Source organism: Narcine bancroftii, chromosome 5 (assembly GCF_036971445.1).
Source record: "Narcine bancroftii isolate sNarBan1 chromosome 5, sNarBan1.hap1, whole genome shotgun sequence".
NCBI lineage: Eukaryota > Metazoa > Chordata > Chondrichthyes > Torpediniformes > Narcinidae > Narcine > Narcine bancroftii.
Genome location: NC_091473.1, coordinates 113,412,288 through 113,430,270, shown reverse-complemented (window position 1 = coordinate 113,430,270; position 17,983 = coordinate 113,412,288). Strand labels below are relative to the sequence as shown.

Sequence of the window (17,983 nt, the reverse complement as noted above, 5' to 3'; positions counted from 1 at the left end):
AGAAGAAAGGAGACTGAGTTGCTTTCTCCATGGGTGCCAGCACTGTTGTCCTGACAGCAGTTTGTGACCTTCTGATTCCCAGTGTGTGTGAGTTATGTGTGTGTCTGACCTGTGCTTCTCCAGTCCCCTTTCAAGGGGAGGACTTTGTGTGACAGAAGCCTCTTGACAGCCCAAGCCAGGGTTATAGAGAAGACTAGTGTGACAGAAGGTCACTTGGCAACCCTTTAAAAATAAGGGTTTCGTAGGTGCAGACCTAGTGTTAGTGACTAGGAGATCACTGTGTGAAAATTCCCTTTGTGAAGAAATTAAAGTTGATCATTGCTACATTAGAAAACTCAGGAAAGTCTCTCTTATTCCCCTGCCGAGGTCCTAAGTCTGCAGTGTTAACAGTCCATCTAAAAGACCTGTGTGCAACTAAACTAAGAAATCCACTCCTGGAGACCAGATTCTGTGGATTGCTCTTTTGACTGACTAACTTGAGGTTTTGTTTTGAGAATTTTATTTTGGGCTTGGACTCTAATGCTCTAGAATTTTTTCCCCCCACATACACCTTGTAAATGTTTTAGTATCTTTAGCCTTTAGGCTTATATTCGGGTGTTAAGTTTATTGAGTTAATTTAGAGCACTGGTCTTGTAAACCAGGGATTGCGAGTTCATTCCTCACTGGGGCCTCATTTCTGTGAGGGGCACTAGACAAAGTGGCGACTCTCTGTTTTCCTTATAGTAGACAATGTTGTAGAATTTCATGTATGTTATTTCTAAATGTAGTATTATGTGACAATAATGGAACCTTTAATTCCATTACTGACAATTGTTAATACATTTTGAGTATTACAAACTGTGTAACGAGTGTCGCCGAGAATATTCTCCCAGAATCACAGTGCGGCTTTCGCGCAAACAGAGGAACTACTGACATGGTCTTTGCCCTCAGACAGCTCCAAGAAAAGTGCAGAGAACAAAACAAAGGACTCTACATCACCTTTGTTGACCTCACCAAAGCCTTCGACACCGTGAGCAGGAAAGGGCTTTGGCAAATACTAGAGCGCATCGGATGTCCCCCAAAGTTCCTCAACATGATTATCCAACTGCACGAAAACCAACAAGGTCGGGTCAGATACAGCAATGAGCTCTCTGAACCCTTCTCCATTAACAATGGCGTGAAACAAGGCTGTGTTCTTGCACCAACCCTCTTTTCAATCTTCTTCAGCATGATGCTGAACCAAGCCATGAAAGACCCCAACAATGAAGACGCTGTTTACATCCGGTACCGCACGGATGGCAGTCTCTTCAATCTGAGGCGCCTGCAAGCTCACACCAAGACACAAGAGAAACTTGTCCGTGAACTACTCTTTGCAGACGATGCCGCTTTAGTTGCCCATTCAGAGCCAGCTCTTCAGCGCTTGACGTCCTGCTTTGCGGAAACTGCCAAAATGTTTGGCCTGGAAGTCAGCCTGAAGAAAACTGAGGTCCTCCATCAGCCAGCTCCCCACCATGATTACCAGCCCCCCCACATCTCCATCGGGCACACAAAACTCAAAACGGTCAACCAGTTTACCTATCTCGGCTGCACCATTTCATCAGATGCAAGGATCGACAATGAGATAGACAACAGACTCGCCAAGGCAAATAGCGCCTTTGGAAGACTACACAAAAGAGTCTGGAAAAACAACCAACTGAAAAACCTCACAAAGATAAGCGTATACAGAGCCGTTGTCATACCCACACTCCTGTTCGGCTCCGAATCATGGGTCCTCTACCGGCACCACCTACGGCTCCTAGAACGCTTCCACCAGCGTTGTCTCCGCTCCATCCTCAACATCCATTGGAGCGCTTACATCCCTAACGTCGAAGTACTCGAGATGGCAGAGGTCGACAGCATCGAGTCCACGCTGCTGAAGATCCAGCTGCGCTGGATGGGTCACGTCTCCAGAATGGAGGACCATCGCCTTCCCAAGATCGTGTTATATGGCGAGCTCTCCACTGGCCACCGTGACAGAGGTGCACCAAAGAAAAGGTACAAGGACTGCCTAAAGAAATCTCTTGGTGCCTGCCATATTGACCACCGCCAGTGGGCTGATAACGCCTCAAACCGTGCATCTTGGCGCCTCACAGTTTGGCGGGCAGCAACCTCCTTTGAAGAAGACCGCAGAGCCCACCTCACTGACAAAAGGCAAAGGAGGAAAAACCCAACACCCAACCCCAACCCACCAATTTTCCCCTGCAACCGCTGCAATCGTGTCTGCCTGTCCCGCATCGGACTTGTCAGCCACAAACGAGCCTGCAGCTGACGTGGACTTTTTACCCCCTCCATAAATCTTCGTCCGCGAAGCCAAGCCAAAGAAAGAAGAACGAGCAGCAATAGACAATGAACCAGACAGTGTTTAATTTTAAAACACTAATTTTATTTTTTACTCTTAAGCTATAGTCTTTTAAATATCCTTAACACTAAATCTATCCCCAGCTATGCGTAGGGGTGGGTGTGATATATCCAAACCATCATCGTCCAGGCCAAAATCTGGAAAGTTACTTAAAAGTTCACTCTTTCAAATTCAGAGTTGAAGCGCAGACCTTTGAAATTTGATGCCCAGAATTATGTTGAACTGATGTGAAGACTGGAGTTGTGGCTGCTACAGACTCACGAATTCTTCTTGAGTTGCATCTGAAGAAATGTCCATCCACACGAGCTGTGGTCATAACACTCCTGGTCCTTTTGTAGGCAAGACTTGAACTGGGTAGCCTCCACAAAGCTTCCAAGGCCCTGGCACCGGTCTCTCCAAGTAACTTCACGGCTAGTCACACTTAAAATGAAGCAGTCTCTCCAAGTGACCTCTACTGTTAGTCACAATCAAATTAAAATACTTTGCTTCCCAAAAGACCCTCCTGGCACAGGTCAATCCACTGGAAAGCCCCAGTCATTCACACAGCATTCTTTGTTTTGAATTCCACAAAAATGGCTGGTCTTAAGCGCTGTTGTTATGAGCCCAGAGGACCCCAAAACCCAGCAGCAATATTCACTAAGACAGATGGTTACTTAAACAAAAGTTGCTTTTAATTATCTTTAAACATGAAAACAGGATCAAACTCTTAATTATTACTAACCTAATACCCTTCTGATTCTAAGCGCGCATGTATGCAAGTTCAGAAAAGTTCTTTGATTTGCAGTCCAATCTCACTTCTCATTCCTCGAAGTTCACTGGTTGCAGGCAATTCTTATACTGTGCACAGAATTTAACATTTATGAATTTCACCAGGCTTTGGTGTTTGAAAGATAAATGGTTACCGCTCAGGAAGGTTCTTGTTGGTTTGCAGAGAGAGATTTGTTGTTCCTGGACACCCACAAAACTGATCCCTTGCCGAAGAAACTTGCCCCATCGGAGTTTTCCAGATGATAACCTCTGTCTTTCACGTCACCACAGTTCCTTTTTGTTTCTCTTATTTCAAGTGAAACATTAAGCTGCCAGTCCTCTCCTCTTGTATGAATCACAATGGCTTTGACCAGGCTGAACTAAGCATTCACAATCCGTCTTCCAAAATGTTTTTTTCTACAAGTTTGCCAGCTTGACTTGTTTCAGTCCCAGCTGCTGCTGCTGACGACGTCTAGCACTACAGAACTCTCTTTCCCTCACTCAGAAAAAAACCTGTTTGACTCTGTCTGCTTGCAAAACCTCACCACCCTCTTAGAACAGAAAACAGCCCTCAGACAGACTGCGGCTCTGAACCGAATCCACCGAGTTCTTTCATCTATTGCTTTTCAAAACAACAATCCATTAGTGAAGTCTCTTGGGCACTCCCCAAAGCTTTTACCTGACTAGCTTGAGCAGAGCTCCAGTATTTTAAATGAGATCTGTTTTGAAGTGTTTGTATGTGACCTACACTAAAAAAGACCTGCCCAATTCATCTCCCAAAAATGTATCTATAATCTGTCACAGTTGCTTCAAAAAAAATTGTGTACTCTTTAGCAGTCAGAATGGGTCTCCCCTTGCAAAATCATAATATCTTTGCAAATGTGTCAAATTCTGAAACAGACTGACAAGCCTTCCCTCAGTACTTGCAATGTATCAAATTATTGCTGGGCTGGGACTTGTGCTTGTGTGAAATGTTAAATGTTAACTGTGACCATCAGTCCCTCCTGTCTCTACTATTCCTTCCAGTGATAATCCCATTTTACTAAAACGGGAGCTGGTAATATGAGTTAACCATAACCCATCTCTTTATGTGTCTCTCAGTTGCTGCTGGTGAGGTATAACAGTAGCACTAAACTAACCAACAGTTATGGGGGAAGGAAAAAAGAGATGATGATTTCTTGTTTACTTTGGCTTGAAAAATAGTTGAGTGCAATCCTTTCTGGTTTAAAAAAAATTGAGTTCTCTGAGAATGGGGTTCTTCTCTACCATTAGTGGCCTGTGAATAAGATCTATTGAACAGTGTGTGTAAGTACCAGCGGTGCCTGGTTACACATATGGAGGGTTCTCCAGGCTCAGCTGGAAAGTATGTTGTACTTGTTCATCTGCAATTTTAGGTTTCTAGTTCCATTAATTTTACTTATAGCTGACTGTTAAATTCTAATTTAAACGTAAGCATGTAACTAGTTTCAGGCACTCTGTATTGTTCAATGCTTGAATATACAGAAGCAAAAAACCATAGATGGTGGAATCTTGAGCAGATAAAGAAACGCTGAAGGTATTCAGTGCTGTGTTTGTGAAAGGGCTCTGACTTAAAATGTTGACTGACCTATGGGTGCTGTCTGACTTGCTGAGTTCCTCTAGGTGTTTTTTTTCTCTGCTTTGGCTTGAGTTTACATTGTGGTTATGAATCTCATCTTTATTTAAAAAATAAATCCTGATGGTAAGAAGTCAATAAATGCATAATGGTGGATTGCTGAACTATTTTTGCTAGGCCTACAATTGGAATAGTAAGAAAATGAAGGTGCTTTAAGTTGCAGAGAGAGGTAATGTGGAGAGGATGGAAGGACTGTCCGAGAAAGAGCATAGACTAAGATTTTCTGTATGACGTAAATATTCTTGATGCTATTTAAGACAGAGTGATGCATGCTCGTTGATCACAAATGATCTTCCTGGAGCAGAGTAAATAGAGGAAGACAAAGGGGATAGAGTTAATAATTGCTAAGCTGGAATAGTGAGATGTAGAATATTCCAATCAATGGAAATGTGAAATAAGGGATTAAGAGAATAATTCATCACATCAGGTAACATTTCTGGAGAGAGAAACACTGAGTTAATGTTACATATAGATGATTTTGCATTGGAACTGACCAGGCTTATTGTTGGAAAGGAAGGTTTATATAATTTTTGAATTTGGTATCAAATCCTAAGATCTGTAATGTGCCTAGAATTAAGGAGAGAAGGAGGTATTACTTCTTGTGCTTATGTTGGACATTTTTGGCAAGGAGGTGTGACAACCCCAGAGGACCCCAAAACCCAGCAGCCATAGATATTCACCAAGACAGATGGTTACTTAAACAAAAGTTGTTTTTAATTATCTTTAAACATGAAAATAGAATCAAACTTTAACTTATCATTATTGACTTACTTAACCCCCTTCTAATTCTAAGATTAGCTCTAATAAATGTATGTAATGTGTGTGGTAGTTCAGAGAAGTTCTTTGGTTCACAGTCCAATCTCACTTCTCATTCCTCCAGGTTCACTGGTTGAAGGCAACTCTTATACTGTGCACAGAATTTAACATTTATAAAGTTTACCAGGCTTTGGTGTTTGAAAGGTAAATGGTTACCGCTCAGAAAGGTTCTTGTCGATTTTCAGAGAGAGATTTGTTATTCCAGACATGTACTTCCATCAGCCACTTCAGTGTCTTGCTGACGAAACTTGCCCCTTCAGGGTTCTCCAAATGATAACCTCTTTCTTTCAGATCATCACAGAGTTCCTTTCTGTTTCCCTTATTCCAAGTGAAACATTAGACAGCCAGTCCTCTCCTCTTGCATGAACCACAAGGACTTTGACCAGACTGTCTTCCAAAATGGAGCATTCTACAAGCTTGCGAGCTTGTTCTGTTCCAGTCCCAGCTGCTGATTGTAACACTGTACAAGTGATGTGTGTGTGTGTGTGTGTGTGTGTCTCTGAGAGAAAACCTGTTTGACTCTCTCTGCTTGCAAAATCACATGACCCTTCTAGAACAACAAGTTCTCTTCCAGACAATTGGCTGCTCCAGCAAAATATTTCATATGTTTCATATGTTGCCTTTTGTAAACAACAAGCAATTAGTGAAGTCTCTTGAGCACTCTCCAAAGTTCTTGCAAAAGCTGTGGAGCCAATATGTCTAGCATTAGCAGAGCTCCAGTATTTCAAATAAGGTCTGTTTTTAAGTGTTTGTATGTGACCTACAATAAATTTATCTCCCAAAGACATATCAATATAATCTCACAGAGGTCAAATAGGATGAGATAAAGATTTGAAGTGATAGACTGAGTTACTTGGGTGTCTCCAATGTATTTTTTTTTTCATTTTAAATTTTCAGTATCTACAAGTTTTTGCAGTAATAATTTGTACTTTTAATCTCCCACTTCACTCTGCCTCCACCGGGAAAAAGGTGGACGAGCCTAAGGACAAGCACTCAGTGGCACACGGACAGCTTCTTCCCCACGACCATTAGATTTCTGAATAATCAATGAACCAAAGATACTGCCTTACATTTGGTGCATTACTATTTTTAAAAATTTATAGTAATGTTGTAAGATGGCTATGCTCTATGACACTGCCGCAAAACCCCAAATTTCATGGCTTGTTCACGACAATAAATTCTGATTCTGAGCTGTACTTGTATTACATTGTGCTTGTGTGAGTATGAGAGAAAAGAGTAAACGTTTGAAGCACAAGACTTTCTTTTAAAGTAATCCTGTGTATTTGATGACCTCCCCTCACTGATGTAGGTTTTAAATTTAAAGTATCCTGTGTATTTGATGACTTCCCCTCACTAATGTAGGTTTTAAATTTAAAGTCATCCTGTGTATTTGATGACCTCCCCTCACTGATGTAGGTTTTAAATTTAAAGTATCCTGTGTATTTGATGACCTCCCCTCACTGATGTAGGTTTTAAATTTAAAGTAATCCTACGTATTTGATGACCTCCCCTCACTAATGTAGATTTTATATTTAAAGTCATCCTGTGTATTTGATGACCTCCCCTCACTGATGTAGGTTTTAAATTTAAAGTATCCTGTGTATTTGATGACTTCCCCTCACTAATGTAGGTTTTAAATTTAAAGTCATCCTGTGTATTTGATGACCTCCCCTCACTGATGTAGGTTTTAAATTTAAAGTATCCTGTGTATTTGATGACCTCCCCTCACTGATGTAGGTTTTAAATTTAAAGTAATCCTACGTATTTGACGACCTCCCCTCACTAATGTAGATTTTATATTTAAAGTCATCCTGTGTATTTGATGACCTCCCCTCACTGATGTAGGTTTTAAATTTAAAGTAATCCTACGTATTTGATGACCTCCCCTCACTAATGTAGGTTTTATATTTAAAGTCATCTTGTGTATTTGATGACCTCCCCTCACTGATGTAGGTTTTAAATTTAAAGTAATCCTACATATTTGATGACCTCCCCTCACTGATGTAGGTTTTATATTTAAAGTCATCCTGTGTATTTGATGACCTCCCCTCACTGATGTAGGTTTTAAATTTAAAGTCACCCTGCGTATTTGATGACCTCCCCTCACTGATGTAGGTTTTAAATTTAAAGTCATCCTGCGTATTTGATGACCTCCCCTCACTGATGTAGATTTTAAATTTAAAGTCATCCTGCGTATTTGATGACCTCCCCTCACTGATGTAGGTTTTAAATTTAAAGTCATCCTGCGTATTTGATGACCTCCCCTCACTGATGTAGGTTTTAAATTTAAAGTCATCCTGCGTATTTGATGACCTCCCCTCACTGATGTAGGTTTTAAATTTAAAGTCATCCTGCGTATTTGATGACCTCCCCTCACTGATGTAGGTTTTAAATTTAAAGTCATCCTGCGTATTTGATGACCTCCCCTCACTGATGTAGGTTTTAAATTTAAAGTCATCCTGCGTATTTGATGACTTTCCCCTCACTGATGTAGGTTTTAAATTTTTGTTTCTTAATTTCTTCAAATACTTTCTGCAGTCAATTCCTCTTGGATCCAACATTTTAGTAACTTATCACTCAAGTTACTTGTGTGCAATGCATGTATTTAGCTTCATTTTCATCTATGTTAATTATTCATTGATAACTTTAGAAATCTAAGGAAATTCAGCATGTGCCCCAATTACTGATTTTTAGAGGCACGATACAAAATATCATGGATGCATTACAGTTTATTAATAGCGACTGCTATGTCCAGTACTTCAGGAAATTGCAGAGAGTTGTCAGGTCAACACCAACAATTCTGTCAATACTTTTGACTCCATCAATTCCGTCTATACTTTTTTTTTGCTGCCTTGGGACAGCTGCCAAGACATTAAAAGACCCATTTCACAGTGTCTTCCCTCATCCCCCAGTGAATGGGCAAAAAAACATGAGTTTGAAAACACACGCTGCACATTTGGGATATTATGAAGTACTTCATAAATAATACATCACCTTTGAAGTGTAGTCAATATTGTAATGTTAGTGTCAGCTGCAACTTTGAGCATGTTTATTGAGACAATTCAATTAATGCCACTGAAAAGTGCTTCCTCAAGCCAAGTCTATGAAAAGGGCCCTACCTTCTTTACCACTAAGTCGACTTAGAGGCTGACACAGATTATTGGACATGTTTTGTACTTGTGAAATGTATTTCTGCAAATGCATGGTCGTCTTTTTAATTTGCTCTTTTATCAAAATATTTACTTTGGGAGATAAACAGATACTTTTCCCTCATGCTATCTGTTTTCTTTATCGCTAAACTACTTTAACCAGTTCTTAATTATTATAATTATATATCTTCATAGAATACAATGAACAAGATGAAAACCTCAGTGAAAATAAGGAAAACATCACTAAAGAGAAAGGAAAACATGGTAATGTCTCTTCAAAAAAAACCCAAAGAAGGTGGGCAGAAGATTTGAGGTTGTTTGCTTAAAAAAAAATCATTTAGTCATCTTAACAGCCTTATTCATTTTCTGATTAAGTGAAATAATCCTTGAAGACTTTGAATTTAAGTGCTTTCTCTTTGTTTTCTATGTGCTTGTGAGCATAATGGATTAAAAACTTAATACGGGTATCTTGAAGGTATTACCAATTCAATGCAAGGGCAAGCTTACATTCTCATCACCTGATCCTCAGTTAGTGTTAGTGTGCACAAGGATCATTATTGGAGTTCAGAAGAGCACTCACCAATCCTTCTAATGGATTTTGAAGGACACTGCAATTATTCCAGGGAGTTCAGGATGTGTACCTACACTCAAGATGATCAGTGTTTTTCATGCCAATCTCCATTTCATGTATATATATTTTTTTTAAAAACTCTTAATTGGAATCATTGCTAGGTCCTGGATCAGCACTATTGCCCTTAGTATTTAATTTCCAATAATGCATTTTGTTTGCATAACTATTTCAACATTTATTAAAACAATATAAAAAGTATTGTTAGTATTTCTTCATTTATATAAAAAAAAAATTAATAACAGTTTTACCAATTTTTTGGCTGCTTGAGGTTTACGGATTATGCTGTGCCAGAGATTTCCAATATGGAATGCAGTTAGTTATTGGAACAGTATGTAACACTACAGATTGAATCACAAGTGTTGGTATCAACATAACAAGAGGGGAACAGTACATTCAGTGGTATTAAAAATTGGTGAGAGAATGTTGGTTGAGGTTTGCAAATGAGAAGGAGAACAGTGAAAGAGTTGTTAACTAAAGCATTCATTCTCGGGAATTGTATTGTCTTGCAACACAAAGAAGGAACCATTTGATCCATCAAGTCTGTACTGGGTTTATATCTATAGCTCTGCAAATTCTTTCCTTTTCAACACTACGGTTGAATCTTCCTCTACTACTTCATCTGACAGTGCATTCAGAGCCTTCACTTTTGGTTCTTTTGGCATCACCTCTGTTGCTTTGGTATTGACCCTTTTGCCAATGGAAACAGCTTCTCTGGCTTTGTCCTTTGTGATTTCAAGTACCTCCATCAGATATCCTTGCTAACTTTTCTGTTCTGAAGAGAACATTCTTGGCTCTTCCAGTCTGTTCACAGTCTTGTCCTCATCCCTGGAATTATTTTGGCAAATCTCTTTTGTACCCTTTTTAAGCATGTCATGTGTTGCCAGAAATGGGGGCAATGTTCCACTTTTTTTATTGCATTGTATTTCTCAAGCAGAAGTTTGTAGGTATGTAATGTTAGACATGGGGTGAAGAGTTGTGTGAAATACTACTTGCCAAATGTCCAATTTTTGATAGGCAATGAAGTTCATAATCTTTAAGATGCCTGATGGATAAATCAAGGCTTGCTTGTTTGAGATGAATTCAAAATACATTGGATATTAACTTACCTGGGTTCTTGTTACATATTATTTCTCACGAGGGAGAGAGGTGGGGTGGTGGAACTTCCCTGCCTTTATAGATGGTGATACAAGCAATCTGACTCTATTTGACAATGTATCTCACTCCAAATATATCTTGACTGTGATATTATGTTTATCTTTGGCATATAACAGGGGTGGTCAAACTGCAGCTTGCAAGCCACATGCAGCTCTTTGACGTGCAAAGTGAGGCCTGTGGAAATAGGTTGGCTGAGACAGGAATCACAGGAGCTGCTGCTCACAGTAGTAGTTTTAGTTGGCGTGGCTTGTGATCACATGATTGTTGCAGCTCTCAAACATCTGAAATTTAGAATATGTGGCTCTTAAACATGTTTGGTCACCCCTGGTATATAAAGTAACTGTGAGCTCTTACTCTGTCTACTCACTTTTTTTTTCTAATTACCTTGGTTGGCTTTCTTGCTCTTGCAGGATTACCAAAGGAAAATAGTTATCATTCGTTTAAGGATCTTGGTGAAATCAAGTCCATTAGGGCAAACTTGCTCTCCTGGTATGACAAAAGCAAAAGGGAGTTGCCGTGGAGGAGAATGGTATGACCTGAAAGTCCAAATTTCATTGATTTCCCCCCTCTGATCTCTCCCAGTTAAATTGTTTGGGTGGGATGGTTAGTGTAGTGGTTAGTGCAATGCTATTACAGCACCTGTGAATGCAGTTCATATCTGGTGCTCTCTGTAAGGTGTTTGTCCCTTCACCCGTATCTACTTGGGCTTCCTCCAGGGTCTCCGGTTTCCTCCCACAATTCAAAACCTACAGGGTTATCAGTCAATTGGGTGGAATTGGGCAGTATGGGCTCATGGGCCGAAAGGGCCTGTTACCGTGCTGTATGCCTAAAAGCAAATTGTGAGCATCTGCAACTGTTTGAATGTGAACTGTTTTCTTTCTAGGCTGAGACAGAATCCAATTTGAACAAAAGGGGTTATGCAGGTATGTGAACTCTAATTTGGATAATTTTTTTCTGATCAAGAAGGCAGGCTGGGACCAGCTCTTTGTCCTTTGGGGCTATTCCCTTTGAAAGGATCAGAGAGAGGGGGGTTTACCTGACCTTTGCTCACACTTTGTGAGCTCTGATCAAGTCATCATTGTGAAGCCATTCCAAACTGCTCCATACCGACGCAAGATATTATCGCTCTGGGATGGCATGGATAGCGTAGTGGTTAGTGCAATGCTATTACATTGCCAGTGACCAAGGTTCGAATCTGGAGCTGTCTGTAAGGAGTTTTTGTGTTCTCCCTGTGTCTGTTGGTTTCGTTTGGATGCTTTGGTTTCCTCCCACCATTCAAAAAGGTACGGGGGTTGTAAGTTAATTGGGCTACTTGGGCAGTACAGGCTCATGGGCCAGGAGGGCCTGTTACTGTGCTGTATACCTAAAGAAAAACTCTGTCAGTTGCTGAGGTTTATTTGTAGCTATCTTTAGGGTGTCTTGGTTTACACAAAAATGTTGTAAAAACAGCAAATCATGCAGCTTTTTAAAAAAATGTAGCAAAGATAAAAGTTGCATAACATTTCGAACCTAAGCCCTTCATAAAGGTGTGAGCAAAAAGCAGGCAGACACCTTGATTAAATGGTAGAGCAGTGGGAGGAGCATGGGGTAACAGGCATTGGTGCATATGGGTGGGAGGGCACAAGAGAAAATAAACTGTGAAGTGATGGGGGAGTCATGTCCTGTTCTCTGCCTGTAAAGGTGTGAAGGATTGGGTTGGTTATTGTTCCTTGGCTACTCTGTTTAACCTTACTGATTTCCCATTCCCACCCTCCTTTCACCATAAATGCTGAAACTTTGATCTTGTAGCTTGTTCTGTATTTTCTCCCATGTTCTTCTTGTACATGATACCTTTCCTCAGTCTCTAGTCCAAGGCACTACCAGAGCTGTTTAGGTACCAGAGCTGTTTTCACTACCAGAAATTGTGTTAAGGTTGTTTAATTACTGACATTTTTTCCTTCCGTGGAAAAGTAACTGGGTTACAATCAGCAGGGCTGAGATGGTCTGAAAACATTGGTGCCAATGGCACTTTCGTCTTGTAGTTCTTGGATTCCAGTTGGTTGCTGTTTCCGGTCAACGTTACCATTGTTCCTTAGGAATATCAGGATGTTAGAAGGCAAATTGGATGATCTCTGTTCAGCAGACCCTTTTTCCTTTAAAGTAAAATATATTTAAGTGACTCTTCACCTTATCCTTCTTCACAGTTTGGGTGTCTGAGATTATGTTGCAGCAAACGCAGGTTGCCACTGTGATCAACTACTATAACAAATGGATGGAGGTAGAAAAACCATTTATCATTGGCCTCATTCTGAAAATACTTTGGACACTGCGGATGGTACAAGGTTTAATGTCCTGACATTGCTTTTATTTCCAGAGGTGGTCAAATCTGCAGGACCTGGCTCAAGCGACCCTTGAGGTAGAGGACACACTACTAATTCCCATGAAATCTCTGAAAATTGATGCATTTTTGTTTTTTTTTCCTCATTTAAGTGTTTTTGTGGAAAATGTGACACAATTTTGCATGCTTGAAGGTCTCCTTTAATTTGATGAGTCTGTTTGTTTCTGTGCTCACCAGTTAAACAAGGTCTGGGATTTTCCTGAAGTGCAATGCCACAACTATTTCCACTGCTTTTCATCTTGTTCCAGAAATTCGATGTGGCTTTTCCAAACCAGAGGAGTAACACATTTGGTCACTTCTCATGCAGAGAGATGCCAGAGAAATTAGTCTAATCACTGGGTGCTCCTGGAGATGTGCAGATTTCATTCATGTAACTCTGTTCGGACTGGGACAAATTACGATAATCCACATTGTTAATTATCTAGCCTTTTGGATTGCTCCTCACTTCCATTCTCACCACCTGTAATGACTCCAGATGCTAATCATCAACACCTCAATGACTCACACTCTGTGATTGTCCCCATCAGCACAAAGCATTGATCGCCAGTAGTCGAGATACCTTGGCCCCCTTCCTCCACTTGCCCAAGCCCTGTCTGGAGTTTTCTGTTATGATCCCTGACAGAAATGGTGCTGTGTACTGAGCAAAGAGTATGCGTTTTGTAGCAAGTATCATATTCTAGACCAGTGTTCTAAAAGGAATGAAGGAATTGAGAATGTTACAGCATTGAAATAGTTTGAAGTGTTTCAAGCAACAAATTACATAATAATATTACAGCAGTTATATACACTTCTTTGTATACTTTTGGTTATATTCTCAACACGAACGCCTTACCAGATGCTTTAGTTTCTCATGTAATTAAAAACAATATAAAGAAAGATTCAAATTCTGCTCCCAGGCATTTTTGATTTTAACTAGCAGGATGAAACTTAGATCAGTGAAATTATAAATAAGAGATATTAAGCCTTTATGGGAAGGTTGTACATCAAAAAACGTGTCAAGGACAATTGCCTTAGGGATTCCAGGAAAATCAGGGATCTGAGATTGAATAAAGTGTCTAATTTGTAAATATCTAAAAAAAAGAGTTTTAGGTAAATTAAATTTTACCACCAATTGTTCAAAAGATTCAAAATTGTTGCCAATAAAAATGTTTTTGAAACATTTAATATCCAATCTGTGCTACTCATTGAAGGCAATAATAGAAAAACTCTGAAATCCAAAAAACTTTCCAAATTGTGCCAGTATACTCAGACTGTGTTTAATTATCAGGTTATCAGTTAGTTTATATAAACAAGAGGATAAAAAAGACCCTAGAATTGCCAACATGAAAGTATTCTTAGCAAAATTTAGTTTCATTTCTACCCATGTCGGGTAGTCAACTTGATTGTCAAATTGTAGCAAAAGAATCAAGATACATTTATTGACCGCCCAATAATAAAAGCTAAAATTAGGAAATGTCAAACCACTGTTCCTTTGAGCTTTTTGAAGACTTGAGACTCCGTTTTTAACTTGATTAAAACCACTTCCATTTGTGCACAGCATTGTTTGTTGCAATTTAAAGTGGTCCACAGAGAACATAAGTCTAAAGTTAAATTGTCTTGTTTTTATTCAGACATGGATTAAGAGTGAAAGGGGAACATCAGGGGGAACTTCTTCACACACAGAGTGGTGGGAGTGTGGAACGAGCTGTCAGCTAAAGTGGTGAATCTGGGCTCAATTTTAATATTTAAGAAGAATTTGGATAGGTACGTAGATGGGAGGGCTATGGAGGAACATGGACTGAGTACAGGTCATTGGGACTAGGCAAAATAATAGATCAACGCAGACTAGAAGGGATGATTGACGCGTTTCTGTGCTGTATTGTTCTATGGTTCTATGGATTTAGGATAAGGATTTTTTTATATGCAACCAAATCAGTGATATCTGCTACATCATGAAGAATGTTTACTCATGATTGTTCAGAGAAAAAAAATTCCTTGAATCTTGATGTCCATTAGCTTAGTTTGGATCAGTGTGAGCCAGAGTAAAGTAATGGCTACTTGTGGTGACTGGATCAATCGACATGCTTCTTTTAACTTAGTTAATACTCACGCATGGGTGAGTGTGCTGGGTTACTATTTGTCAACAGATTGAGTATCTGGATTAATTGACCCTATTATCTGGCTCTTACAATAAATAAATAGATATAAAATACATCCACACAGCTGTGAAACCATTTTAACTGCAGTATTTTATTAAAGCAAGGGGGAAGGGAGTTGGGAGGGGGAGGTGGTGTGAAAGGTGCTCTACGTTTGAAAATGGGCTTAAACTAAAGTCGAGCAGAATTGGACTCATTTCTGGATCATTGGTAGCGTCCAGAAATGTAGCCACTGACCTCTCTGTAGTATTTTTATTAATGCTGTTAATGTCTTTCTTTGGTGTAAAATAAATCCTATATAATGCTTACAAAATTAATCTCCAGGATTGTTTTTAGCCTTCTGGTCTAATTGTTGTATACTTGCATAACTAAGTTCCACTAAAGATCCTACTGTTTGAAGGGACAACAGATAAACTGCATTCCTCACTGACGTTTCCAACACAAGCTCACACCTGTGCTTGTGCTGTTTGTTCCAGAGAGGTCAGGGACACTCTTGCCTTTCTCAATTGAAGGTCACTCCAGGCTATTTTGCTAATAATCATTGCCACTGCTGCAATAGTGATATCACCCTAACTCCATGCTCAAGGATGATTTATTGTAGGTTTCCATGAAGAGCAAGTATTCAGAGACTCCTTATGTATCACATTACTTCTTACAGAGAGCACTCTGGCATCACCGACCTGAAGGTGTCCTTGCCTAAAGAATACCCATCCTCTAAGAAATGTTCTGCACAATCCTGTCTTAGTCTGACTGAACTTTCCACATTCTTTCCAGCCATGGCAGCATTCAATACACCAGTGGTTGGAGGAGTGTTATTTGTGTGTGATTTCCCCTGAAGGATGGCAGCCAAGTGTCCAATTGTTAACAGGCAGGCCCGGCAGGTGTGGGATCATGCCAGGCAGACCTTTCAATGCTGTTATGAGAACCTTACAAATGAAGATTCAAACTTATGAATTTGTATTCATTTCACACACAATGCCAGGTTTAACACAATAAAATTTAGTAAAGTAATATCTAGGCTCTAATTTTCACATTAACAAATGGACTGTGAAAAGCAAAAATCTCTTTTAAAAGAATCTGCTTTTCATTTTACTTTGAAACCATGGAATCTGATCATCTCCAAATCATCTACCTTTACAGAGGAATACATTAATTTAGATACAGTAAAATAATGTGTCTGGGGATGTCATCAGTAAAATTTAAATTGATCTTTCAGCATATTTACTCTGGTGTTTCATGGTGCATTATAGTAAATTGACTCCTTGATGTTGTTTTATAGGAAGTTAATGAAATGTGGTCCGGTCTTGGATATTATTCCAGGGGAAGAAGACTGCACGAAGGAGCTCAGAAGGTATCCTTTGGCTATAGCTGTGCTGTGCCGTCGCTGAGTATTTTCATCAGTGGTTTGTGTTTAGAAAAAAATTATGTTTGTTACAAGTAGATTTTATAAATGCAGGAATAGAAAATAAGGCATTTTGGTAAATTTAGCAGAGTTCTGATGTAGAAACAATTTTGTGTAGTGAGTTTCAGATTACATTCATCTGGTTGTAAAAGGATTGTGCAATGGCAAGGCATGTTATCGGGGTGGGGGAGATTTGAGTTGTTCTGGACCATTCTTTCATAGAGGCTAATGTGGAAATGTCTGAATGTGACCTGTACCATTCTTTGATCTTGCAGCAATATTTGGAACATGTTGCTGAGAGGAAAAGGGTTGATTTATTGATATGCAGAATCATGGTAAATTTAAGGCCCTTTCCCCTTCATAGGTTTTGTCAGAGTTCAAAGGTGAAATACCAAAGAGTGCAGAGGAACTGCAAAAACTGCTTCCTGGGGTAGGGAGATACACTGCTGCTGCGATTGCCTCGATCGCATTTGGAGAGGTAAGGACATGACCTCTTCTTCTTGCCAAGTGTATTGCTAGGTTCCCACGTTGACTATAATGTACATTCTTCAAATTTGTTACTTCTCGTTAATTGTTCAGTGTGCTTTATTTTACTAATTTAGAATTCTAAGATGGGGCAATGTTTTCTCATATCAGAAAAATTGAATCAGTTGTAGAATAAAGCATTGTCTTGATTCTCACTGTTGAAGAAGGCCATAACCATTAAGCTGGTTGGCAGTGATTATTCCACTGAGGTGGGAGTAAAACAAGAGCCAGTTTAGGAATGACAAGAAAAATGAAGGGAGAACTTGTTTGAGTATTCTGACATAAGTGCCTCTTTTTGGGCTTTATTTTAAAGGAATAATTCCTCTAAATAAGATTACAAGAATAGTTTCAATGACCATTTTTTAAGTCTTAGTCAGCTGAGTGAGAGGTTTCTAATATCTTAATGACAGAGACAATAAGAACAAGAGGACTATGAAAATGAACGAGAAGAAAGTTTGTATTTGGAAATTGCATTTTAGACTATTTCAATGACATGATTCTAATTCATTATGTATTGTTTATTCTTTTAATAGATTGAAACATGACTCCTGACTTTTGTTTTAAACCATATGTGCAGATTTAACCAGTTCTTTGCTCTTTGTAGGTGACTGGTGTGGTAGATGGGAATGTAACACGTGTTCTCTGTCGTACAAGAGCAATTGGAGCAGACAGCACCAGCCCAACAGTGACTGAAGCCCTTTGGTAAGAATTACACTTTTCTTGCTCATGTAGTACAACTATTGACCAGAAACATTGTTGGAACTTAAAAGAATAAAGCCTGCAAATTGGATCCATTTGCATGGTTTCTTTAAGCACAAATTATACACACAAGTAATTTTACATGTGTTAGATTGCACCAGTGGTCATTTTGATCAACAAGCAAATGGCCTGGGCCCTTCAGTGATGAGTACTTTATCACATTTACTCCATGAGTAAAACATGAAAGTCTGCAGACACCTTGATTGAAGTTAAAACGCAATGCTGGAGAAACTCAGCTGGTCAAACAGTGTACTTT

General features: G+C 39.5%; 1 protein-coding gene across 4 annotated transcripts in view; it reads left to right on the top strand.

The window, feature by feature from the left end:
- Positions 1-17,983, top strand: part of LOC138763880 (uncharacterized) — a 41,437-nt gene that overhangs the window by 3,016 nt on the left and 20,438 nt on the right. For 3 of the 4 annotated variants that reach the window (XR_011357873.1, XM_069938797.1, XM_069938795.1), the window contains exons 2-9: positions 8,939-9,038; positions 10,940-11,058; positions 11,413-11,452; positions 12,713-12,786; positions 12,883-12,924; positions 16,321-16,392; positions 16,808-16,921; positions 17,573-17,670. Coding sequence is in view for 3 of the 4 variants with exons in the window: in XM_069938797.1 (XP_069794898.1) it covers positions 8,939-9,038; positions 10,940-11,058; positions 11,413-11,452; positions 12,713-12,786; positions 12,883-12,924; positions 16,321-16,392; positions 16,808-16,921; positions 17,573-17,670 (659 nt within the window). In the remaining variant the exon portion in view is untranslated. The remainder of the gene's footprint in view (positions 1-8,938; positions 9,039-10,939; positions 11,059-11,412; positions 11,453-12,712; positions 12,787-12,882; positions 12,925-16,320; positions 16,393-16,807; positions 16,922-17,572; positions 17,671-17,983) is intronic. The other variant, XM_069938796.1, reaches the window with a different exon arrangement.